The 26,566-nt window shown below is 46.6% G+C and overlaps 1 protein-coding gene across 2 annotated transcripts in view; it reads right to left on the minus strand.

Moving 5' to 3' along the window:
* Positions 1-390: 390 nt before the first annotated feature.
* The window catches only part of SCPEP1 (serine carboxypeptidase 1), a 34,731-nt gene continuing 8,555 nt past the window's right edge, over positions 391-26,566 (minus strand). For both annotated transcript variants that reach the window (XM_084748969.1, XM_084748970.1), the window contains exons 4-13: positions 24,745-24,900; positions 23,978-24,052; positions 21,996-22,068; positions 17,801-17,838; positions 16,386-16,514; positions 15,028-15,121; positions 13,645-13,758; positions 11,385-11,522; positions 9,205-9,368; positions 391-1,066 (exon numbers count right to left, since the gene is read on the minus strand). In XM_084748969.1, the coding sequence (XP_084605095.1) occupies positions 1,004-1,066; positions 9,205-9,368; positions 11,385-11,522; positions 13,645-13,758; positions 15,028-15,121; positions 16,386-16,514; positions 17,801-17,838; positions 21,996-22,068; positions 23,978-24,052; positions 24,745-24,900 (1,044 nt within the window). In that variant the 3' untranslated portion in view covers positions 391-1,003. The remainder of the gene's footprint in view (positions 1,067-9,204; positions 9,369-11,384; positions 11,523-13,644; positions 13,759-15,027; positions 15,122-16,385; positions 16,515-17,800; positions 17,839-21,995; positions 22,069-23,977; positions 24,053-24,744; positions 24,901-26,566) is intronic.

Consider the following 26,566-nt stretch of genomic DNA (forward strand, 5'->3'; position numbering starts at 1 on the left):
AAACAAACAAAAAGAAAACACAGCAGGAGAAAAGGAATGCAGGGATTTGATCCAGATCAGGCTCAAAGGGGGCACATGAGACAGAACAGTGAGTCCAAGATTGTCTTGGAAACTACTTGAGCACTTACTTATTCAGACCCCAAGCTGTGGTTTAAACATTAAGCCTGGAGCTTTTCATCTTAATTGCAAAGAAATGTGGTAATCTTTTGACTAAACATTTATCCTTCCAGGAGCTTACCAGAAGGAGCTGAAGTGTGCCTAAAACTATTAGTTACTAGGGTGACTTGGCAGAGTGGGACAAACCAGAAACACCCAAGGGAAACGACTGGGAATTTGGTAAAAAAAAAACAAACAAACTGTGGAACCATCCCAAAATAGAATTTTCAGCAGTTGTTAAAAATATCACAGCACATTTATTGACAGGAAAAGAAGTGCGGGTCATGCTGATAAGTGGACAAAGCAGAGAGCAAAATAGCAAACAATATGGATTCCATTTTTGTAAAAATATATATGGATATGTAGCAAGTAAAAGACCCATAGTTGGCAGCTCAGTGGGTGTTTATTGTTTTGTGTCTTTCCCACTGGTTTGTTTGTTTTTTTTTCCCTGTAATCACTTTTGGTCTTTTGTTTCTGTTTTTTGGAGACAGGGACCGTCATCTAGTGCAGGCCGGGTCTGACCTTGCAATGTCGCTGAGATTGCTCTTGAACTTCCTGTCCTCTTGCTTCTACCGCCCACCTGTTGGGGTGTGCGTGGGTTATCATTTGCTCCTGTAGTAAGAGGCCAATCCATCACAATCCTTCACATGGATTAAATGAGCCTGGTTTTAAATACTCTTCAGCAAGTAGAGGAAAAGAAGCCACAGTCTTCCGGTGTAGGGGAAGAGGGCAGGAGCTCCCACAGTCCCCTGTGATAGATACCACTTTAGCACCTGCACCCTGGGCTCTGCTGCAGTGTGGCTCCAGGCCCCTCCAGCTCAGCTCAGCTCAGCTCAGCTCAGGCTTTCTACTCCTGCTCAGTGACCAGTCTCATCATCTTCAGAGCCATTTCCCCTTGGTCAGAAGGAACCTAGAAGCAAGAAGCATTTGATTAGTGTTCCTGATGTAACCACTGGGTCAAGGTCAAGGGTGACAGACATCTTCCTTTTTTTTGTTGTTTTGTTTTGTTTGTTTGGTTTGGTTTGGTTTGGTTTTTTGTGACAGGGTTTCCCTGTGTAGCCTTGGCTGTCCTGGGCTCGCTTTGTAGACCAGGCTGGCCTCGAACTCACAGCGATCCGCCTGCCTCTGCCTCCCGAGTGCTGGGATTAAAGGCGTGAGCCACCATGTCCAGCAGACATCTTCCTTTCAAGGCAAGATCTAGAAAGATCTGTGATAGCTGTCTGTAAAGAAAGTCTTTCTGGGCTCCTAGTGTGTTGGGGCCTGAAGAAGCTGGCATTTAGGAAAGAGCCTTCTCTCCCACTTCAGGGTGACCTGTTGATCTCTCCTTCCCCTCTCTTTCTGTGCCCCCCTCCCCTTCTTCCCTCCTCTCTCTCTTTTTAGCAGTGCTGGGACCAAATCTAGGGCCTCACACAAGTTAGGCCAGTGCTTTACCACTGAGTCACCCACCCCCAGTGCTCGGTGACTTCCTAATGGAGTCTGTGTTTATGGTTTGGGGCCCAGGCCACTGAAGAAAGAAGGATGATGATGCAGAAAGAAGAGCGAGTGGAGGAGCCAGGCACAGCGGTGTACATCTGTAACCCCAGCTCTCAGGGAGGCAGAGGCAGGCAGATCTCAGTAAGTTCAAGGCCAGCCTGATCTACAAAGTGAATCCAAGAGAGCCAAGGCTGACAAACCTTGTCTCAAAAAAAAAAAAAAAAAAGAGAGAGAGAGAGCTCGAGCGCCAAGGCTATTCAGAGAAACCCTATCTCATAACAAACAAACAAACAAACAAACAAGGGTGGAGGATGTAGCTTAGCTGATAAAAGCACTGCCTGGTATGCATAAAGTCCTGCATCGATCCATCCATGGTACCATGTAAAAGGGGGCAAGGGCACATGCCTGTGAGAGTGGAAACAAGAGGATCACGAATTCAAGACCAGCCTTGGCTATATATAGAAAGCTAGGAGTCAGCTTAGGCTAAATTATTAGGCCCTGCCTCAAAAACAAAAAACCAAAAAGCAAAAAAAAAAAAAAAAGTTATATGTATTTTTAAACTGGGTGATTGCTTGGCAAGCTAGTGCTAGTGCATTTCTTTAATACCAGCATTTGGGAGGCAGAGGCAGGCAGGCAATCTCTGTGAGTTCAAGGCCAGCCAGGGCTACACAGAGAAACCCTGACACACAAAACAAAAACAAAAGAAACAAACAAACAAAAAAAACCCAAAAAATTTGGAGTGCTGGAGAGATGGCTCACTGGTTAAGAGCACTGGCTGTGCTTCTAGAGGACCCAGTTTCAATTCTTAGTACCTACATGGCGGCTCACCACTGTCTGTTCCAGGGCATCAGACACACATACAGGCAAAACACTAATGCACATAAAATAAAAATAAATAACTTAAACAATTACTTTAAAAAATTACTTAAAAAGCCAGATGTAAAAAAATAATAATAAGCCGGGCGTGGTGGCGCACGCCTTTAATCCCAGCACTCGGGAGGCAGAGGCAGGCGGATCGCTGTGAGTTCGAGGCCAGCCTGGTCTACAAAGTGAGTCCAGGACAGCCAAGGCTAACACAGAGAGACCCTGTCTCGAAAAACAAACAAAAACAAAAACAAAATAATAATAATAATAAAAAAAATAAAAAGCCGGATGTGGTGGTGTGCATCTGTAATCCACCCCTGTGCCCCTAAAGCAAGATGAAAGGTAAAGAGACAAGAGAGTCACCCAGAAACTTAAGGGGCCTGTGGGGCCCACATGAGAGATCCTGGCTCAACAAAGTGGAAGGAGAGTAGCGAGTGAGCCATCCTCAGATGTCCACCGATACTTTGTAACAAGTGTGTCCCCACTCATGCACACGTATTAACAAATAAGATAAATAATAACAAAGAAAGAAGGAAGATGTTAGACATTTGAATGTGTTCTTTTTGTGGGAGGAAGGTCCTGGTCCAGGCTGGGGTTCATAGTAGAGAGGAGGGGAAGAAACAGCCTAATTAGAGAGCTGAGAACCAACAGAAATGACTCCTGCTGGGCATGCAGCCTGAGGCTCCCGCTGTTTCTTTTCGCTCAGATTTTTTTGAAGAAAAAAAATATGTATTCAATATATATATTGATATATATTGATTCAATATATATATATTTTGAATATATATATTAAATTTTTTCAGAGACAGGGTTTCTCTATGTAGCCTTGACTGTCCTGGACTCACTTTGTAGACCAGACTGGCCTCGAACTCACAGCCATCAACCTGCCTTTGCCTCCAGAGTGCTGGGACTAAAGGCACCCAGCTTTTTTTTTTTTTTTTTTTTTTTTTAGTCTTCCATACATGGGAGTTTTGAGGAAATCTGACTTCTCAGAAAAGGGACTGTTGCACCGGTATGTATATATCTGTAGCAATAAAACAGGAGCCGAGGATGCACTCAACAGACACATATAAATAAAAACTCTGCCTTACACCATTGAAGGAGGGAAGGAGGAGGCCTCAGCTTCTCTTCTTCAGTGGGAGAGGCCGAGCAGCGGTCTCTGGGGGGGATATCCCTGCCCTCCCATCCCATCTGATCCACAGTCATGGGCTCCCCCTAACCAAGCCACGGTGGGGCGTCCTAAAATGACATTTAGCCAACTGAGGGGCTGACCTCATAACAGTTGCTAAGGATGACTTTAGCTTGTAAGCGCTGTTCGGTAATGTGGCAAACCAAGAAGCCAGGAGTGTGAGTTCCACGCTGGAGTTGCTGGTTCACAGACAGTAGCGGTGGGTGTGTCACTTTAAGGCTTTCTAACAGCAGTGCCTGGCTCAGCAGGGAAGGTACTCACACTCACAGATCCATAACTAAAGCCACCTTAACCCTGGCCCCTGCTGTTTCAGGTGTCTATCCTTCCACGGGCAAGTACGTCTTCCCCTTTTCTGACAGTTTTTTACCCTAGGGCAAATTCACTCTGTAGCTGTGAACCCTCTAGCAAGATGTGGCAAGGGTGCCTGCGATCACAGCACTTAGGAGGGTTGGGGGTGTGAGAACCATGAAGCCTGAACTAAAGCAAGGTTTGTCCCCAAAACCCAACAAAAAGAAAAAAAAAAACCAATTATTTGAAGCCGGGCAGCGGTGGCGCACGCCTTTAATCCCAGCACTCTGGAGGCAGAGGCAGGCGGATCGCTGTGAGTTCGAGGCCTACAAAATGAGTCCAGGACGGCCAAGGCTACACAGAGAAACCTTGTCTCAAAAAACAAAAAACAAACCAAACCAATCTATTTCAGTTGTTGACTTGAGTTTAGTGAAAAATTGCCATATGATACTGGGGCGATATGCCATCATTAAAAGGCTTGCCTTGCTGGAGCTGGAGAGATGACTAGGAGTTTAAGAGCACTGGCTGAGGGCTGGAGAGATGGCTCAGAGGTTAAGAGCACTGTCTGCTCTTCCAAAAGTCCTGAGTTCAAGTCCCAGCAACCACATGGTGGCTCACAACCATCTAGGTTGAGATCTGGTGCCTTCTTCTGGCCTGCTGGTTCACATACAGGCAGAATACTGTATGAATAATAAATAAATCTTTAAAAAAAAAAAAGGCTTGTTTTGCAAGTATGAAGTTCCAAGTTTGATCCCCGGAACCATCATAAAAAGGCTGAGTGTACCAGGCATGGCGGTGCATGCCTTTAATCCCAGCACTCAGGAGGCAGAGGCAAGCAGATCTCTAGGAGTTCGAGGCCAGCCTGCTCTACACAGTAAGACAGTGAGGGCTATGTAGAGAAACCCTGTCTTTAAAAACAGAAAATGCAGTAGGGCAGTGGTGGCGCACGCCTTTAATCCCAGCACTCGGGAGGCAGAGGCAGGCGGATGGCTGTGAGTTCGAGGCCAGCCTGGTTTACAAAGTGAGTCCAGGATGGCCAAGGCTACACAGAGAAACCCTGTCTCAAAAAAAAAAAAAAAAAAAAACAGAAAATGCATCCGGACAGTGGTGGCACATGCCTTTAACCCCAGCACTTGGGAGGCAGAGGCAGGCGGATCGCTGTGAGTTCGAGGCCAGCCTGGTCTACATAGTGAGTCTAGGACAGCCAAGGCTACACAGAGAGACCCTGTCTCGAAAAACCAAAAAAAAAAAAAAAAAAAAAAAAAAAAAAAAAAAGGAAATGCAGGCTGGAGAGATGGCTCAGAGGTTAAGAGCACCAGCACTGTCTGCTCTTCTAGAGGTACTGAGTTCTATTCTCAGCAGCCCCATGGTGGCTCATAACCATCTATAATGAGATTGGGTTCCCTCTTCCGGCCGGCAGGCACTCATGCAGGGAGAGCACTGTATACATAAATCTTTAAAAAAAGAGAGAGAAAGAAAATGGGGCATGAGCTTTGAATCCTAGAGCAGTGGGAGGCAAAGGCAGGAGGACCCCTGAGGCTTGTTGGCCTTGCCCAACTGGTAAGTTCTAGGGCCAAAGACAGACCTGTCTCAAAGGAGGTTGACAGCGTTCCTGAGAATAATGTTACAGGTTATCCTTTGGCCTCTGCACACAAGTGCTTGCATATACACACATGTGCCCTCCCAAACATGTGCACTTGCACAGATACATGCGTGTGCACACACAAACACACATAAACTTTTTTCTGGCTGGATGTAGCAGCCCACAATTTTAATCCCAGGGTTTAGGCAGAGGCAGCAAGATCCCTGAGTCTGAGGCTAGCCTAGTCTACATAGTGAGTTTCAGGCCAGCCAGGGATACATAGTGAGACATTTGTTACAAGAAGGAAAAAAAAAAAAGCCAAATGAATGTAGGACATAATTTCCAATAATTTTTTAAATGACCCTACTTTTTTCTACTACGTCCTATGAAGCACCATTCTCAGCGGCGACCATTATAAAATCAAAATGTCAGGACACTCAGCAGAGAAAGGCAGTTGCTGCCAAGCCCGACACCCTGAGTTTGATGCTCCGGACCCACAAAGCTGAAGGAGAGAAGTGAAGAGCTCTAAGTTGTCTTTTCACCTCTATACCTCCAACCCTCTGCAAAGATTAATGTGATTAAAAACATTTTAAGGTCAAAAGAGCAAGGATGAAGGCAAGGCTCAGTGGTTAAGAGCACTTGCTGCTCCCTCAGAGGACCTGAGTTCGGTTCCTAGGCTCCATGTTGGCTGGTTCACCTGTAACACCAGCTTGACACCTTCTTTTGGTTTCCACAGGCACCCACACACATGTAACTATTCATATAGAGACACATACACTGGAAAATAAAATATGGGGCTGGAGAGATGGCTCAGTGACTAAGAGCACTTGGCTGCTCTTCCAGAGAACCCAGCTTCAATTCTTAGCACCCATAGGGCAGTTCACCATTGTCTGTAACTCCAGTTCCAGGGGATCTGATGCCCTCATAGAGACATACGTACAGGCAAAACACTAATGCACAGATCCTTAAATAAATAAAAATAAATAAATAAAATCATTAAGAAAATGGCCGGGCATGGTGTGGTGGTGCACATCTTTAATCCCAGCACTTGGGAGGCAGAGGCAGGCAGATCACTGTAAGTTTGAAGCCAGCCTGGACTACAAAGTGAGTCCAGGACAGCCAAGGCTACACAGAGAAACCCTGTCTTGAAAAACAACAACAACAACCAAAAAAGAAAAAAGAAAAAGAAAAAGAACCTTACAAAACTAAAATAGAGGTAAACTCTGAAAAATACTGAAGATCCTCTTTGTCCCAAGTATCAAATATTCAGCTAATACGTATTTCTTCACATAAAAATACAAGTATAGGGCTGGACAGATGGCTCAGAGGTTAAGGGCACTATCTCCTCTTCCAAAGGTCCTGAGTTCAATTTTCAGCAACCACATGGGGGCTCACAACTATCTATAATGAGATCTGGTGCCCTCTTCTGGCGAGCAGGTGTATATTTGGGCAGGACATTGTATAAATAATAAATAAATCTTTTTTAAAAATACAAGTATATGCAACTCACTACTCAGAAATTTACCTTAGTCTCTAATAAACAGCAAAACAAAGGATTATCTTTAAATAAACTTATGATTCATTATTAGTAAGTGTTCGGTTTGTAATCCCATCTATTTACCTGGGGCCCACTGAAACCTGCAGCCCCATTCTTACCCCCAACCCCCGTGCTCCAGGCACTTGCACACTAGTATTTATCTAGGACACATTCAGGTGTTTGGTTAATGAGGTCTTGGGGCTCCTTTGCCTTTTGCTAGTCCCACCCAATATGGGTGGGGGAGTTAGAGGCATTTGGGATTAAGGTCTCTGTAATCTCTCTTAGCTCAGAGAAAGCTACGCAACCAACACATAACCTAAGAAGAAAGTAGTACATTCCCTCTGTGGGCACAGAAGTGGTCCCTCTTCGTGCCCAAAGCTTCTTCTTCCTCTTCTTTTTTTCCCCTTTCTTTCTTTCTTTTCTTTTCTCTCTTTCTTTTTTTTTTTTTTTTTTTTTTTTTTGGTTATTCAGGAGAAGGTTTCTATGTGTAGCCTTAGCTGTCCTGCACTCGCTTTGTACACCAAGCTGGCCTCACAGCGATCCTCCTGCCTCTGCCTCACCCCCTCCCTGAGTGCTGGAATTAAAGGCATAGGCTACCATGCCCAGCTAACAAAAAGTAATTTTATTCAATTTTTTAAACACGTTATATCTGGGTGACATGAGATCTGGCAATAACCTTTCTCCTTGTAAAGTTGCGTTAATGTTAACAGTTTTGGATTTTAGATTTATGGGTCAGCCATGCTTAGTCTGTAGTAGAATTTCATTAAAAAAAAAAAAAAAAAAACCCAGACATGGGCTGGAGAAATGGCTCAGAGGTTAAGAGCACTGACTGCTCTTCCAGAGGTCCTGAGTTCAATTCCCAGCAACCACATGGTGGCTCACAATCATCCACAATGTGATCTGATGCCCTCTTCTGGCCTGCAGGTGTACATGCAGGCAGAGCACTGTATACATAATAAATAAATAAATATAAATAAATAAATAAATAAATAAATAAATAAATAAATAAAAACCCCAAACATGGACTAGGGCAGTGGTTCTCAACTTCCTAATGCTGTGACCCTTTAGTACAGTTCCTCATGTTGGGGTGACCCCCCCCAACCATAAAGTTATTTTGTTGCTACCTCATAACTGTAATTTTGCTACTGTCATGAATCATAATGTAAGTGTCTATCATGCAGGATAGCTAAATTCACTCCCAAAGGGGTCTCAACCCACAGGTTGAGAACTAGGGCGAAACTCATTGGTAAAGCGCTTGCCTCAAAAGCTTGAGGACCTGAGTTCAGATCCCTAGCACTTGTGAAAAGGCAGTCGTGGCTGGATAAGCCTGCAATCTCAGCTCCGGGGAAGGAAAGATAGGCAGACACCAAGCTCACTGTGAGACCCTGTCTCAAATAATAACGATAATAGTGATGATGATGGTGGTGGTGGAGATGGCTCAGCAGTTAAGAGCACTACTAGCTTCTCTTCCAGGGGACCTGGGTTCCGTTTTCAGCAACCACATGGCAGCTCACAACTGTCTGTAACTGCAGCTCCAGGGGATGAGACACCTTCACACATACATACAGGCAAAACACTGATGCACATTAAACAATAAATAAATAAATAAATAAATAAATAAATACTTAATAAAAAACCAAAATGGGCCAGGTGTGGCAACATGTGCCTTTAATCCCAGCAGAGGCAGGCAGACCTTTGTGAGTTCAAGGTTAACCTAGTCTATACACTGAGCCCCTGGCTAACCCTATTTACAAGCAACAAATAAGGTGGAGAAGGAGACAACAGCCCCTCCCCCATTAAATTTGGCCTCCATGTAAGAATCCAAGACACACACACACACATACACACAGAGACACACACACATACACATAGAGACAGACACACACACACACACATACACACAGAGAGACAGACAGACACACAGACACACACACACTTACACACAGAGACAGACAGACAGACAGACACACACACAGAGAGAGAGAGAGAGAGTCCAAATATCACCAAGCTTGAAGTTCTTTCTGAAGGCCAGTCCAGCAGTGGACATAGGCATGAAACACCGCGGCTTCCCACATGACGCCATCCTTAAGTCTAAAACAAAAGGCTGATGCTCACCATGTGCCCCGCCCTCAGGATCCAGTAGAAAGATAGGTTCTCATAAGACTTGACGAATGCAGACGTTTCCAAAGACTTAGGGTTGGTGTGCAGGGCCTTCCATTTCAGCTGATTGAATTTGGACAGCTGTGGCCATTTCAGCCTCCGCAGCCAGGCCTCCTGACCTAGTGAGGGGCACAGGGCACAGTATCAGTATAAGAGCTTGGTGGAGTCGGGGACAGAGGGCGGAAAAATCTAGCTCTTACAACTTAGTGTTTCCCAAATGTAATGTGCACTCAGATCCCTGGGATCTTGTTCCAGGCTCCCGCCCCCTTTCTAAAAGGTTCCCACCAACACCTGGGCTAAATGAAAAATCCCACAACTAGGAGGCTGGCTATTTTTGTTTTTAAACTTTTTATTCATTCATTCATTCATTCATCTATTTATTTATGTTTTTCAAGACAGGGCATCTCTATTACACAGAGCCCTGGCTGTCCTGGACTCTCTTTATAGACCAGGCCAGCCTCTGCCTCTGGAGTGCTGGCATTAAAGGCATGTGTCACCACACCTGGCTTTTAAAAAAAAATTTTTTTTTTTTTTGGTTTTTTAAGACATGGTTTCTCTGCATGCCTTAGCATTCTCAGCTATTTTTTTTTAAAGAGTTATTTATTTTATGTATATGAGTGCTCTATCTGCATGTACACCTGCAGGCCAGAAAAAGGCATCAGATCCTTCTATAAGATGGTCGGGAGCCACCAATGTGGTTGTTGGGAATTGAACTCAGGACCTCTAGAAGAGTAGACAGTGCTCTTAACCTCTAAGCCATCTCTCCAGCCGCCTGTTTTTAAACTTTCAAATGTCACTGTCTTTTTCTTTCTTTCTTTTTTTTTTTAAGAGACTGTCTTGATAAATTGCAAGTCCTTCAGGTTGTTAATGAATTTGCTCTGCTGGGCAGTGGTTGTGCATGCCTTTAATCCCAGCAGTCAGGAGGCAGAGGCAAGTGGATCTCTGTAAATTGGAGGTCAGCTTGGTCTACAAAGAGAGTTCTAGTAAGGCCAGGTTACAAAGAGAAACCCTGTCTCAAAAAAACAAAAACAACAACAAAAAAAAAATAAGGAAGAAGAAGAAGAAGAGGAGGAGGAGGAGGAGGAGGAGGAGGAGAAGAAGAAGAAGAAGAAGAAGAAGAAGAAGAAAAGAAAGAAAAGAAAAAGAACTTGCTTTGGTGCTCATCCTGGCTTTGCTGCGATTTGAACCATCCTATCTCAGTAGCTTTTATCCCAGGCCTGGGCCAATAGGCACACCTATGTGTTCTAAGAACTGGTCTCTAGGCACCACAGGACTCTACTGCTATCAGAGGGAGCAGGTGGCTTTCAGGCAAGGCTGTGGGCTGTGGGCCACTGCTTGATTTTCTATAGAGACCAATTCTCCTGGGGCCTTGGAGACAGCGTTGTTAGGGGTTAGTGGTTAACGCCTTCTGTAACACCATAAAGACGAAGCTTTCCCTCAATTAAAAAGTGTATTTGAGCCGGGCGCGGTGGCGCATGCCTTTAATCCCAGCGCCTGGGAGGAAGAGGCAGGCGGATCGCTGTGAGTTCGAGGCCAGCCTGGTCTATAAAGCGAGTCTAGGATAGCCAAGGCTACACACAGAGAAACCCTGTCTCAAAAAACAAAACAAAACAAAGAAACAAAAAAAGAAGTGTATTTGTGTATTTGGCCAAGAGCCAGGAAGACTTCAGCAGGACAGGGCTGGATACTATTCTTTTCTTTTCTATCTTTTTTTTTTTTTTTTTGGTTTTCCGAGACAGGATTTCTCTGTGTAGCCCTAGCTGTCCTGATGTGCTTGGTAGACCAGGCTAACTTTGAACTTACAGAGATCCACCTGCCTTTGCCTCCCAAGTGCTGGGATTATAAGCATGCACCATCATGCCCAACTATTATTCTTTTTTGCTTTCTTTCTTTTTTTTCAGAGCTATATTCTTTTCTTTAATCACACCTAGGCACCCTAGAACTGGAAAGATCCAGAATTCTCTCATGTATCATACCTCAAGAGTCAAAGTCAGGGATGGATGGATGTAGCAGGAAATGGTATTCCTCCTGGCCTTAATGCCACCAACCCCAAGGCTAATGTCTCCATTAGCAGGCCATTTCCTGAGAGCTTGACCCATGACTGCTTCTGTGTGTCCCTCAGAGTTGGGTCCTACCCATGGTATCCACAATGAGATCCAGCTGTCCATTATACACAGTCACATTGACCCCAGCTTCCAGCAACTCATCCACGATGCTGACGACAGGCTTCATGAAGTCCTCTTCCATGCTTAAGAACACATATGATGCCTGGCCTACAAAAGGAGAAGGAGAAAGAGTCAGCAGGTAGGAACAGGCATCTGTCAGTCCAAGCATCCTAAGGTATGGTACCTAAAAGTCCCTAGGTAGCAAAGGCTGAATGACAGGTGTGCCACAAAGTGACCAACTGGTCAGCAATAGCTGGGTGGAAATTAAATAAAAATAGTGCACATTGTCCCTTTGCTCAGGAGCTTGTGATGAGAGGACATGCCATGTGCCATAAGGAGCTGAAATCTGCAGAAGCAAACAGAGTCAGAGGCCCAGAAATCCTTTAGCTGGTCCATTTGGGAATACACTGTGCTTTGGGCCTGAGTCAGTTTGGTGCCAAGTAGTACCTGGGCCATGTCCCAAGTTCTGAAGCTGGACAGAGAACTGTCTTACCACAATCCAAACCAGGCCCAAGTTACTTCAAAGCGGGCTTCCAGGAAAGGCAAATCGCTAACAGTACCAGGCAGGACAGCAGACAGCACAGACTCCTGCTCATGCCCGACCACCTGCCCCAACATCGTAGCGAGCGACAATTATGTTTATCCGTTTACCTGACAGGCACTAGGCTAGGTAAATATTACAGAAGCAGCTTCCGCTTTGCCATCAGCATCCCTGGAAGGTAAGGAGCCTGGGCAAACTGGAGGTAAATGATGCTCGAAGAGGCTGAGGAACGCAGCCAGGTGAAACTAGCCAACAGTGATCTCAGACTGACTGACCACCTCAGAGTCAAGGAAGGAGCCTTCTGGGAACTGGGACTACAAATGTCTGTCACTATACCCATCCCCCTGCAGTGTCTAATGCCACAGTCTGACTTTTTATTTGATTCAAAGATGTGAAGATACAAGCCGGGGGGTGGTGACGCAAGCCTGTGGTCCCAGCACTCGGGAGGCAGAGGCCAGCCTAGTCTACAAAGGGAGTCCAGGACAGCCAAGGCGACACAGAAAAACCCTGTCTGGAAAAACAAACCAAACAAACAAAAGACATGAAGATCCTGAATGGGGAGTGAGCCCCAGCGATGCAGATTGTGTGGGGAATGACCCATGACCCCTAACAAAGTCAGGGCAAAAGCCAAAACATAGTTCTGAGCAGCTACAGGGGGCAGGGGTGACCCGAGAAAGAGGCCTCCCGACCTTGTAGCCTTGGGGTAGGTAACTTGGATGCAAACCAAACAAATGCCACTCTACTCCTTCAGAGGCCCCTATGGGACTAAGTAGGAACTTATCCAAGGTTTCAATCTGGACTTGATCTCTAAAGACTCAAGTATTTCCACACTGTGACCTTCAGAGCAGAACACAGACGTGGCAGACTGTATCTAGCAGCAATGTTTGAAAGGCCAGCAATGGGAACTGGCCAAAACCTGCCCATTGCACGTGGACTGTCTGATATCCTTCAAAGGACCTTTGACTAGAAATCTCACTGTGGCCAGCTGTGGCCTTACATGTTGCATTTTTATCATAATTTTTACAAATTCTATTTATTTACTGATGGGTGGGTTGGGGTGGAGACAGGCAGATGCTGTGGTGCATCTGGTCCAGGCCAGAGGATAACTTCTGGGACTTCTGGGAGTCCATTCTCTTTTTCCAGCATGTGAGTCCCAGAGATTGAATTCAGGCCATCAAGGTTGATGGCAAGTGGCTTTAACCACTGAGCCAACTCCCTGGCCATTTACTTACTTACTTATTTATTTATTTATTTATTTATTTATTTACTTTAGAGACAGTGTTTTGATAAATTCCCAGGCTGGCCTCAAATTTGCAATGCTCCTATGTCCAGTGTCAGCCTCCTAAGTACTGGAATTTCCAGGCATGCACTACCACGCGCCACTCTTATTTTTTCACTGTTATGAAGGTAAAGACTGTAAGAGTCCCCATGCCCTCATATCAGGTTTTCGACAATAATCGATTCATAATCAGTCACATGCCACTTCTCTTCCCACCCACTTCTCTGCCAGCTCCTCATGCTCAATCACGTTTGCTACGTCACCGACTGATTCTACGTCTGCCGCAGACAGTAAGGTTATTTTCCGTACTACAGACCGTCATCACCAAGGAGACCCATTCTATGAATTAAGGGCTCTCGATCCGCACGCCCCTCCCCCTCTTACAAAGGGGAAGTGATTAGGGAAGGTACCTCCCCAGGAGCAATCCTCTGGGATGATTTTGAGCTTCTTTCTGATGGGCCCATTCATGAGTTGACTCAAAGCATCTCCTTGTAGGTGTCTCACATGACGCTGACAAAGACGAACTAAAAGCAAAGTGGTACAGAGTGAGTCAAAGGACTTCTGGGATCAGGACCCCAGAGAACTACTTTCCCAAGCTGCAGGGGGAAGATGGCACCATGGAGGGAGGGTTTTTTTTTCCTGGAAAAGGAAAATATGTTACTTTGATCGGTGCAGAGGAGAAAGGAGGCCAGAAGCAGGTTGAAAGTGGATCCGTTAATACTGATAACTGTATTCCATGCACGTTGGGGCCACTGGGATTGCCCTGAAGGGACTAAGGAAGTTGGCTCAGAAGAAGTGGTGGGCAAGCTCTGTGTGTTTCTTCCTTACTGAGGGAGTGTTTCAGGCATTTCACAATCAAAGCCAAGCTGGGCCCACGGAGAGACCACTCCAGTCAGCCCTGCAGAGACGTGACACCGCAGCTCCGTGAGCAGAAACTGCTTCCCCTGTAGTGTAGCTCAACCGCAAAACAGGTGCTAGGGTGTACTAGGTCCTGGGTATGATTATTGTTATTATTATTTTGAGACAGGGTTTCTCTGTGTAGCCTTAGCTGTCCTGGACTCGCTTTGTAGACCGTGCTGGCCTCCAACTCACAGTGATCCTCCTGCCTCTGCCTTCCGAGTGCTGGGATTAAACGTGTGCGCCACCACGCCCGGCCTGGGTATGATTCTTAAGCCTCCTACATCAAAAAGGTGTTGGTTCCCATCACTTCCTGGCCCTTTGGCTAAAAATCACGTGTTTAAGTATGCTAAGTAACAACAACAACAACAACAACAACAAACAGATAGGAGGCCAGGGGGTGGCAAATGCCTTTAATTCCAGGACTTGGGAGGTGGAGGCAGGTGGATCTCTGTGAGTTCAGAGGCCAGCCTAAACTACAGACGAAGGTCCAGGACAGCCAGGGCTACACAGAGAAAACTTGTCTTGAAAACAAATAAACAAAACAAATCAAAAGACGGCAAAAGCTACTGTATGATCCCATTTGTATAGAAATGTGGATAAAAGCCAAAACCCAGACAGACAGAAAGCAGCTTAGTGATTGCCTGGGGCTGGCAGTGGGAGGGGAAAAGTGACTGCAAGCCGATGTGTGGGATCTTTTTGGGGGGGTGATGGGGATATTCTAAAACTGGATTGTGGTGATGACTGTGCAACTCTGTGAATACACTTAAAGCCTCTGCAAGCTACAGTTAAAAGAAGCCAAGTTTCTGTTATATAGATGATCTCATGTTAGTAACAGGCCAGATCGTCTTGCATAGAGGCCGGGGCAGGGGCTAACCGTGGCAAGGTACACTCACCTAAGGGGCTCCGGAGGAATTCAAGGCCCGATCCCGTAGCAGTTGAGGGAGTGCTTTTAGTTAAGATATTGTAGAAGTTTACCCCGTCTGTGTTCTGAAATAAAGAGTGCGTTCAGATGGTTTCTTTCTCTGTCCACCATCAAAGATGCAAATCTGAAAGGTGCTCGGCTTTCCGAGGATGACCGTAGGCGTATACATTTACTGAACTTGTAAGAAAGCCCCTCTGAAGGCTTAGACAGCAGCTGTGCACATAGCTCATGGAAACCCTGGCACAATGGAACGCAAGGGCCTGTGTGTCAATGACCAGGGAGCCTGGAGTGACAGCATGTCCTCTTGGCCATCTTCTCTTTCTTTCAAGGAAGAATGTTACTTGACAAAAATCCAAATAAAAAAAACATATTGTTCCTGGGCGTGGTGGCGCATGCCTTTAATCCCAGCACTTGCAAGGTAGAGGCAGGCAGGTCTCTGTGAGTTCGAGGCCAGCCTGGTCTATAAAGTGAATCTAGGCCAGCCAAGGCTACACAGAGAAACCTTGTCTCAAAAAACAAAAACAAAAACAAAAAACAAAAAACGAAAAAAAAAAAAAAAAAGGAAGAAAGAAAACATATTGTTGATCTGGGAGTGGTGGCACACACCTGTGAGTCCAGCACTTAGATAGGCAGAGACAGGGCAATCTCTGTGAGTTCAAGGCCAGCCTGGTCTACAAAGCAAGTCCAGGACAGCCAAGGCTACACAGAGAAACAAAACAAAACAAAAACTATCTGAAGTAAGGCGGTCTCTTCCCTTCGGTGTTTGGAGATGTTATGTCATGTTGTGCAGGTGGGGCCTCAGACAAGCTATGTAGCTGAAGATCGCCCGGAAGCCCTGGTCCTCCTGCTTCTTGCAACGGATTACAGGTGTACACTATCATACTAAGCCACTGGAGCATAGTTTTGTTTGTTTGTTGGGTTTTTGAATAAGGGTCACATGTAGCCTAAGCTGACCTTAAACTTACTATGTAACTAAAGTGACCCCGAGCTTCTGCTCCTTCTGTCTGTACCTCCCTAGTGCTGAGATATCACACCCATGTACCACCACGATGGGCCACCAGACAATTCTTTCTTATAGAATCCCAACATTCAATCAGGGACAAGAAGGTTGTTTAATGCCTAGGAAGCTTTGTGACCCTGTAAAGGGCCACTATGCCATTGCTAAGACCCTGTAGGTTTATTATTTACCATGCAAGTAGTTCTAAATCTGTGGGAGACCCAGGATAGGCGGATGCTCACAACATCAACCTCAGGTCCCATCCCCAGCCCCCCACCCCACCCCCCCCAGGGAAAAGCCATGTCCTGCTAGCCCAGAGCCGAGTCTTTTACCTTTTCAATGACCACCTCTGCTTTCCCCCACAGCTGAGTGGCCTCCTTGTACAAGCCTTTGTCTATAGCATTGAGGACTTGCTCTGCAATGTCGGACACCTCAGCCAAGCCTTTGTCGTCAAGGAGAGACTGGAAGATAAATGGAGGACAAAAACTTTTTGATGGACTAGGGAGCGTGGATCTGGTGCTGCTGTAGCAGGTGAAGAACAAGAGAGAGAGAGAAAGGAAAAGAGGAGCCTCAGAGAGGTGCCGGGGATCGAACCCAGGACCCTGTGCATTCTAGGCGGCGTTCTACCACCAAGTTATAGCCCCAGCCCCAAGTCATATACTTATCAATGGAAGAGACAGAGTAGACTGTTAAATGAATCAAGAGAGTAGGCAAATGAAGGTTTAGGTTTACCACAACCTTTCAGCTTTAGGGGAGGAGGTTATCTGAAAGGTCTTATAAAAACAAGAGAATTTAAGGTAGTGTGTTGGGCTGAAATGGAGACAGAGGATAGGCAGATCTCTGTGAGTTTTAGGTCATCCTGGGCTACACAGGTTTTGGGGGGAGGGGTGTAGCTTGGTTGGTGGAGTAAGCAAGAAGCTATAGGACCCATGGGATCCCGCCTCAAGAACGGAAGAATCCTTGATAGGACCACACCTGGGGCTAAGCCAGCTTGCAGAGTGCTTGCTCTGCATATAAGATTTGATTTTCAACAACAACATGCACACGCAGACGCGCGCGGGCACGCGCGCACACACACACACACACACACACACACACACGATTTTTCCTTTTTCTTTTCTTTTTTTAAAGATTTATTTATTTACTATTATGTATATATTGCTCTGTCTGCATCTACACTTGCAGGCTAGAAGAGGGTGTCAGGTCACATTATAGATGGTTGTGAGCTACCATGTGGTTGCTGGGAATTGAACTCAGGACCTCTGGAGGAGCAGTCAGTGCTCTTAACCACTGAGCCATCTCTCCAGCCCCATGAATAAATCCCCAGGGCATCAATCAGTGAGGCCTGATGTCAGGTGTGCCTGTGAGGTGGGAGTGTAGACAACACTTGACTAGGGTCCTAGGCTGAACATAAAGGGGAAAGGAATGCCGGAGGATTGCCAGCATCCCTCTCTCTCTGCTCCCTTATCCACCCAGATACAGGCAGGGAGCCTCCCATCCCAGCTGCTATGTCTTCCGTGTGTGTTGGGTTGGGGTGGGGGGTGGGGCAGGGGGGACCGGCCACACTCTCTCCAACTATAAACCAAAACAAATCCTTCTGCCGCCCATCAGTTGCTTCCTGCCAGCTTCTTGCAATAAAGACAACTAAAACACCGCCCCCGGAGAACAAAGGAATCAGCAGGACTGTGGTGTGGTTCCCCATCCCCCACCCCCGGGAGACTGCAGCGAGGAGGACCCACCTACTCACCATGCTGTACAGGTAAGGCCCCCAGGACAGCACTGAATCTAAAGAAAACCAAATATGTACAGATTAGCTATGTCTTTCCCGAAGACCACCCCCACTTGCTTCCCTTCAAAGCACAAAGAGACAGACAGGAAGGAGCAGGAGACACAGTTGACTCTGGGGGTAAATACTCCAGAGGCCCCTAGCATCCAATAGAGGGCATCTCAGCAGGTGGAAGATGGGATGAGGGCTGGGCCTTCCTGCCACTGGCGTGGTGATCTGATTTGACTGCCCAAAAGAGCATCCTTGGCAGAGATGCTCTGACACACCACACAGGCAGGAGGCGGGTGTGCGCTGGAGGCTTGCCTCTGCAGCCATCTAGTTTCCTGACAAGTGACAAAGACTTCCCCACCCTCACACTGCCATTCTGCAATCTACTTGCTCCTCCGGTGTGGAGATCTTTGCTTCTGCCAATGTCCTTTAGGAAAGAACATTAATGTGACGCTAGCTCCTGTGTCTGTGGCTACCCTGCCTATCAGCTCATTTGTACTCTGCAAACACACAGAGAAAGCTACTAAGGGCACCAAGGGAAGCAAACAGCTCCAAGAGACCTCAAGTTGAGTAAGAGCTGGGCGTAAGTGGTGCACGCCTTTACTCCCAGCACTTGGGAAGCAGAGGCAGGTAGGTGGCTCTGTTGAGTTTGCTGATAGTCTGGTCTACAGAGTCAAGGCTACCCAGAGAAACCTTGTCTCGAAAAGCCAGGGAGCGACAGAGACAGAGAGACACACACAGACATAGACAGAGAGACAGACAGAGACACAAATGATTACTGTTTCCATTACCTCAGGGAACACAGTGAGTGGCTGGGGCAGGTCTACAATAGCACATACCCACCAGGTCAGACACAAGCTACTGAAGGGTGCCAACAAAGTATCAAGGACTTCTTCCATGGACTGAGCGCATTTGAGAAAGTCAGTCTGCTGCTTAGAACCCTCCAAGTAGGAGTCATTTAGTCCCCCAAAAGAGTATCTGAAGACATGTTTGGTTGTCACACTGAGAGAGAGCCCATTGGCATTTCCTGACCAGAGGATGGGATGGGGATGCTACGGACAAATGTCCAAAAATGGGAGTTGGGAAGATGGCTCAAGTAGGTAAGAGGGCTTGCTGCACAAGTGTGAGGGTCTAAGTTCGAATCTCCCAAACCCAATTACAAGGCCAGGCTTGGTTACACCTGTCAATAATCCCAGAACTGTGTTGGGACAGAAACTGAAGATTGCTGGGTCTCACTGGCTACCAGCCTAGTTCCAGCTTGAAGGAGACACCCTAACTTAAAAAAAATAAGGTTGGGGTCTGGCGGAGTGGAATGCCTCAGTAGTTAGGAGCACTTGCTGCTTTTCCAGAGGACCAAATTTGAGTCCCAGCACCCAGATCAGGTGGTTCACAGTCACCTCAAACTCCAGTCCCAGAGGATCTGATGCCTTCTTCGTGCCCCTGAGGGCACTGTATGCACATGGTAGGTACATAGACATACATGTAAGCAAACACCCTTTTACATGAAATGAAATAAACTCTCAAAAGATTTTTTAAAAAGATATAAGGCAGAAAAAGTGATAAAGACATTTGATGCCCTCTTCTGGCTTATACATACAGGGATGGACACAGGCACTTGCACACACATATTAATACACCACATCTGGCACATATCACCCAGCCCCATGCACACCTGACAGAAAAGTTTGTGTTTACTACACAGAACAGTTCCCAACAACACCAAACTACACTACTCTAAGTGGCTATCATGCTGCAGTTGAGGAAACCCAGAGAGTTAACCTGGCCAAGATGATAGATTCAGATGCCTGAAGCCACACCCTGATTGTGGCCGAGATAGGCCACTCCTGTCTGTGCTCCCTAAGGATTATGAAAGTGCAGACCTCAAGAGTTGCCTCGCCACTATGGGCCACTGCAGATGCTCTTCTAGCCAATGCCAGTGGGGACACGCTGATGACACAGCGTCACCCTGGGCTGAGTCACACAGAACTGGGTCTGCCCTTTACGAGGCCACTCATCACGCCTAGGGTATTTCATCATCCCTCTTAGTGTCTTCAGTGTCTCCTGCTGTAAACTTAAAGATTCTTATTTTTATTTTATTTCATGTGCATTGGTGTGAGGATGTCAGAATCTCTAGAACTGGTTTTACAGGCAGTTGTTAGCTGCCATGTGGTTGCTGGGAATTGAACCAGGGTCCTTTGGAAGAGCACACAGTGCTCTTAACCACTGAGCCATCTCTCCAGCCCCCAACTTAGAGATTCTTTTGCTGGGGAAATCATCGCAGAGAACTTAGCTTGGTGGTGGAGCCTCTGCCAATGCCGCTTCATCTCTAGTTATCTTGGATGCTCTTGGGGTGAAGGAATGCGTTCTGTTTTTATTTTTGTTGTTATTTTGTTTTTGTTTTTGTTTTTTTGAGACAGGGTCTCTCTGTGTTAGCCTTGGCTGTCCTGGAACTCACTTTGTAGACCAGGCTGGCCTCGAACTCACAGCGGTCTGTCTGCCTCTGCCTCCTGAGTGCTGGGATTAAAGTCATGTGCCACCACCACCCCCGTCTTTAAATGGTGTCTGTGATGTGCTTTCTTCTCCAAGAAATTTCTGCTGTCCTTCATCTGGACAGCATTGCCCTGTGGGGTGGCTGGCTGTTTCTCCCAGGCTTGACATGGTCACCACCAATGAGCAGAGTGACCTATCAGAGACCTTGAACCATTGTCAAGGCAACAAAATAAATAGAACTATGCAGCAGATAGCTAGGTCCATGATAATAGAGCAATCTAGGGAAGAAAGGAGACCACTCACTCTGCAGTAGACCCTTCCTTTAGGGTCCCTACTGCCCCACTACACATAGTCTTAGGTACTAAAATAGACGAGGTTAAAGACTGCCTGCAGGACCAGCAGGATGGGTCAGAGGGTAAAGGCACTTTCTGCACAACCACCATGATCCCACCTAAATGTAGAAGAATCAACTCCACAAAGTTGTCCTGTGACTCTACATATGCAACACAGCAGGCAGACAGACAGACATACACACACACACACACACCACAACCCTCATCGTTCTCATCATCAATACTAATTTTTTTGGAGGTTTTTTTTTTTTTTGTTTTTTTGTTTTGTTTGTTTGTTTGTTTCATTTTTCGAGACAGGGTTTCTCTGTGTAGCCTTAGCTGACCTGGACTCGCTTTGTAGACCAGGCTGGCCTCAACCTCCTGAGTACTCGGATTAAAGGCATCAACACTAATTTTTAAACATTGCCTGGGCTGGGCATGGTGACGTATTTGGTGAGTTCCTTTAATCCCAGCACTTCAGAGGCAGAGGCAACTAGATCTCTGTGAATTTAAGACCAGCCTGGTCTACATAGTAAGTTGCAGGAGAGCCAAGGCAAAAAAAGACTCTGTCCCCCTAAAACTTTTTTAAAAGATTTATTTATTTATTATGTATACAGTGTTCTGCCTGCATGTACACCTGCACACCAGAAAAGGACACAGACCTCATTATAGATGGCTGTGAGCCACCATGTGGTTGCTGGGAATTAAACTCAGGACCTTTGGAAGAACAGCCAACACTCTTAACCTCTGAGCCACCTCTCCAGCTCATCAAAAAATTTTTGTTTTGTTTTGTTTTTTGAGACAGGGTTTCCTCTGTGTAGCCTTGGCTGCCCTGGACTCACTTTGTAGACCAGGCTGACCTTGAACTTACAGTGATCCACCTGCCTTTGCCTCCTGAGTGCTAGGATTAAGGTGTGTGCCCTGCTTCAAAAAAAATTTTAATTGTCTAAAGACACAACTTTTCAGTGAACTGTTGTGTAAGAGGCATCTAGGGCCCTGTAGGTAACACCCATATACTCCTTGGTCCACCCAGCAGAACTTGGATGGAACCCTTCAGTCTCAGTACTGGAGGCAAATAGAGCTTTCATTATGTTTCCCCAGAAAAGTCACACAGTAAGTCCAAAGTCACAGAAAGGGACAGGGTTAGAAAAGAGAGATTCCAGCTAGGCGTGGTGGTGCACGCCTTTAATCCTAGCACTTGGGAGAGAGAGGCAGGCGGATTGTGTGAATTCGAGGCCAGCCTGGTCTACAAAGTGAGTCCAGGACAGCTAAGGCAGAAAGAAAGAGAGAGAGAGAGAGAGAGAGAGAGAGAGAGAGAGAGAGAGAGGTAAAAATCCCAAACTTACCTATAGGGGAGATCCAGGAGTCACCCAACGCAACCCCAGAAAAGTTGCACCTGATGGTCCCTTGCTGAATAGCCTGAAAGAAGAGCCAAGAAATGTTCTGACCAACGGCACCAAGGCCTCCATCCCTCCCCAGCAGAGGCACACATACTCATGGCTTCTCCTAACCTACACTGTCCAAGTTTCCCTAGGCCCAGGTGACAGCAGACCACCCACATGACAGCACCTCCTCCCACCACCACCAGAAGTAGAGGAGGGGCTGCTGAGTCTCCGCTTTGTTTACGTGTCCTCAGGACAAGTATGGGATCTGCCCCTAGTTGTCTTTGAGAGGCTCAGGGATCTCCATGTCCTGATGTCTGGGAAGCCTCCCAAGGTGCTCGGGGGGCTCCTTGGGAACAGGTACCACTGCCAAGCAGTAGTCACCAAGGCTGGGGCTCCTCAGGACATCCTTGAGGGTGGAGCCCATCCACAGGACAGGAAAGTCATCCTTCTCCCCACCTGCCCAGAAATGGAAAGCTGGACATAACCTAAACATTCACCAAGAAGATGGGCCACACAAACCATCGTGCATGGTAAGATTCAAGGGAAGCCGGGCGTGGTGGGACATGTCTTTAATCCCAGTACCCGAGAGGCAGAGACAGGCCGATCACTGTAAGTTCGAGGCCAGCCTGGTCTACAAAGTGAGTCCAAGACAGCCAAGGCTACACAGAGAGACCATGTCTCAAAAAACAAAAACAAAAAAATAATAAAAATTTTTAAAAAAGACTCAAGGGAAAGCAGAGAGTGAAGTGAAAATACCCCCCACAGCATGTTACTGAACATTCAAAAAAAACAGACTATATGCTAGAGTATCATATATGCTATCATGTATAGTATAAATGTGGGGGGAAAATTACATATGAATTAGGTTACACAGTTATGTGAATCAGTAAAATAAAGCGACTAGGGGGCTGCCAAAGGGAGTAGGGCAAAGGCTGAAAAAGTGAATTATATGAGCAAATAAGACCCCAAACAAGAAAACAAGATTGGGCCTGGGCTCGCTGGTATAGGTCTGTAACCCCAGCTAGACAGGAGGCTGAGGCAGGGGGACTGGATTTTCAAAGCTTGCTTGGGCCACAGAGTGAACTCAAGGCTAGCCTGGACAAGCCAGTAAAGAGGGCAGGGGATGTGGAGCAGTAGGGTGTGTGCCTAGCACATGGAAGGCCCTGGGGTGTTTCATCCTTAGAACCAGGAAGGGAACAAAGAGAATAGGGAGAAACTGAAGGGAAGAACAGAGGAGGAGAAGAGAGAAAAGAACAAAGCCAGGGCTGGGCCTCAGGTGTATAGCCCAGTGGTAGAGCGCATGCTGGGCATACATGAGGCCAGGAACTCAGTCTACCAACGGAAGGAGGAGGGAGGGAGGCAGGAAGGAGAGGGAAGAAATCAGAGCTCTGAAGCAGGGGCTAAAAAACATTTAGCGACTGGAGAGATGGCTCAGCAGTTAAGAACGCTGGCTGTTCTTTTTGAGACGGCGTTTCTCTGTGTAGCCTTGCCTGTCCTGGACTGGCTTTGTAGACCAGGCTGGCCTCGAACTCACAATGATCCGCCTGCCTCTTGTCTCCCAAGTGCTGGGATTAAAGGCGGCAGCACCACGCCCGGCCAACAAAAGAAATCTTTTAAAAATACATTTGTTTTTATTTTATGTAGAAATGTTTGCCCGAAGATATGTGTGTGTGTGTGTGTGTGTGTGTGTGTGTGTGTGTGTGTACACAGGATGCTATGCCTGACAACCTAATTTGATGCCGAGAACCCACAGTGAAAGGAGCAAATAAACTTCTGTAAGTTGACCTCTCACCTACACCCCTCCACACACACACCATGACATATGCATGCACATACACAATACTTTTTAAAAAAATAAATAAGGTCTGTTAATAGCAGGTCGGTATATGAAAGCGATGACCATAAGAAAGCCAAAACCGTAACAGAGTCACCCTCTTGTTTACCTTGTAAAGTTCTAGACTGATGCCAGCAGCCATCTTTCCTCCATAGGATTCTGAGAAAATGTAGAACGGAACCGTCTAGCAAGAAAAGGAATTTACAACAAATTAAGACACCCTGACCCCGATTGCTTTTCTTTTCTTTTTTCCCTTTTTGAAACAGGGTTTCTCTGTGTAGCCTCAGCTGTCCTGGACTTCCTTTGTAGACCAGGCTGGCCTCAAACTCACAGAGATCCGCTTGCCTCTGCCTCCCCCGAATGCTGGGATTAAAGGCGTGTGCCACCACACCGGGCCCCTGATTGCCTTTCAACTCACACAAATTATCTTCAGATTTCTAAAGTGTCCAATGCTAGATAAGGCCAGTCTGCTTTTGTCTTTGCCCTCATAACTGATTACTGATGTCTAGTCAGATGTCCGGAAATCAAAACCCACAGCCTTGGAAGAAAAGAGGAGGTCTCTGAAAGCCAGCTGCCACTGAACTCTTTTGTTTGTTTGTTTGTCTTTTTTTGTTTTGTTTTTTGAGACAGAGTTTCTCTGTATAGCCTTGGCTGTCTCCTGGACTCTTTATAGACCAGGCTGGCCTCGACCTTGAACTCACAGCAATCTGCCTTCCTCTGCCTCCCAATTGCTGGGATAAAAGGTGTGTGCCACCACACCCAGGTGTTCGTTTGTCCCAGCTGTCCTATGGCACTGAACTCTTTTTTTTTGGGGGGGGGGGAGGGTCAGTATTCTGACTCTCTTGCTTGTCTTTCGTTCCCAAACTGCAGAATTACCTGGAATTCTTTATGGCGATCAAAGAAGGATTTCAGGAGCACCATCATGTCGGATGCCACCGTGGCCAGGTCCTTTGCGTAGGCGTCGGTAGTGTTCACGTAACTGAAGCCAGTGCCCACAGGATTGTCCACAAACAGGAGACTGGCCCACTGCAGCTGCAGCCACCCCAGAAGAAGCAAGCATTGCAACCAGCGGTTAGTCACCAATCGTCTTGCTAGCAGCCAGGCAGAGCCACATTTATGATAACACAGTGTGGTGATTTTATCTTAATTGCTTTAAGTGATTTTGCGGAGGTTGAGGAAATGGCTCAAGTTAGTAAGGTATTTATTTGCCTTATGGGCATGAGGCCTTGAGCTCCAACCCCAGAAGCCATGTTTTAAAAAAAAAGTTAGGCAAGCCTGGTGGTGGTGGCAGCACACACCTGTAATCCCAGCACTCAGGAGGCAGAGGCAGGCGGGTCTATGTGAGTTCGAGGCCAGCCTGGCCTATATAGTGAGTTCCGGAATAGCCAGAGCTACATAGCAAAACCCTGTCCTAGAAAAGAAAAAAAGTTGGATAGAGTATTGCATACTTATAACCTCAGAGCTGGGGAGGTGGAGACATATATTCTGGGTCTTGCTTGGCAGTGTAGCCTAAAAGTAAGTGCTGAGTTTTAGGCCCATCACAAAATAAGAGACCTTGTCTCAAAACAACAGCAAACCAAGGTGGACACACACACACTACACAGAATAAACGTCAAAGTTTTTTTTTTTTAAGAGAGAAGAAAGGAAAGATACAATGAACACACACAGGAACACAGACTTTAAGCTGTTATGTCTTATGTACTGAAGCACGCTACAGGTCACAACACAGGGAGCACCAGGCTGTTATAGTTCAAGCAGTAGTTTGAAGGTGTGAGCATATGTGTGGAATACAGACATCCTGGACCAGGGATGTAGCTTAGTTCTTAGAATGTTTGCCCAGCATGCCTCAAGGCCTGGGTTCCGTGCCCAGCACGCTGCATAAAGTGGGCGTGATAGACACGTCTATGATCTTAGTACCGAAAAAGTAGAGACTGGAGGATTAGAGGTTCAAAGACATCTATGGCTACACTGTAAATTGGGGGATGTCTTGGGCTTCATGGAATGCTGTCTCAAATAAAAAAAAAAAAGATATATGGATATCGCATATCAGTTCTCTTCCAGAACAGTCTTGTACTTCAAGAACAGTCTCTGTTCTACTGCGGGTTTTCAAAGAAGCTGAGAATTCTTTTTGGTTTTGTTTTCCGAGACAGGGTTTCTCTGTGTAGCCTCCTGGCTGGCCTGGAACTCTCTTGGTAGACCAGGCTGGCCTCAAACTCACAAGAGATCGGCCTGCCTCTGCTTCCTGAGTGCTGAGATTAAAGGCATGCGCCACCACGCTCAGCTAAAGTGAGACTTCTAAATCAGGTATCCAAAAGGATTCTCAGAGACGCCCATCAGCCATGTTCTTCACACTGATCAGGAAACGGAAACCCCGCAAGGGCCAGGATTTGTGTGAGGTCACAAAACTGGGCAGAGGCTGGACGGACAGCAGCATCAAGACAGGGACGCAGCCCCTCCCCCCTCCTCATTCAGGCTCTCTGCTCCTGTCTCACCATCGTCTTTGGTTCCAGAAGGTGTGGAGACAAGGCGGTGTGTGTTGGGGGGCGGGGCGTTGCTGGGATTGGTGGTGGTATGTGCGTGAGTGATGGCACTGCTGTGCCTCAGCAGCAACATTAGAACTATTTCAGGCCAGGAGAAAAAGCTACAGGAGGACAAGATGGCTTAGCACCGGATGAGAGGAAGACAAGAGAAGCCCCGC

This window comes from Acomys minous (assembly GCF_964271855.1).
Source record: "Acomys minous genome assembly, chromosome: 12".
NCBI lineage: Eukaryota > Metazoa > Chordata > Mammalia > Rodentia > Muridae > Acomys > Acomys minous.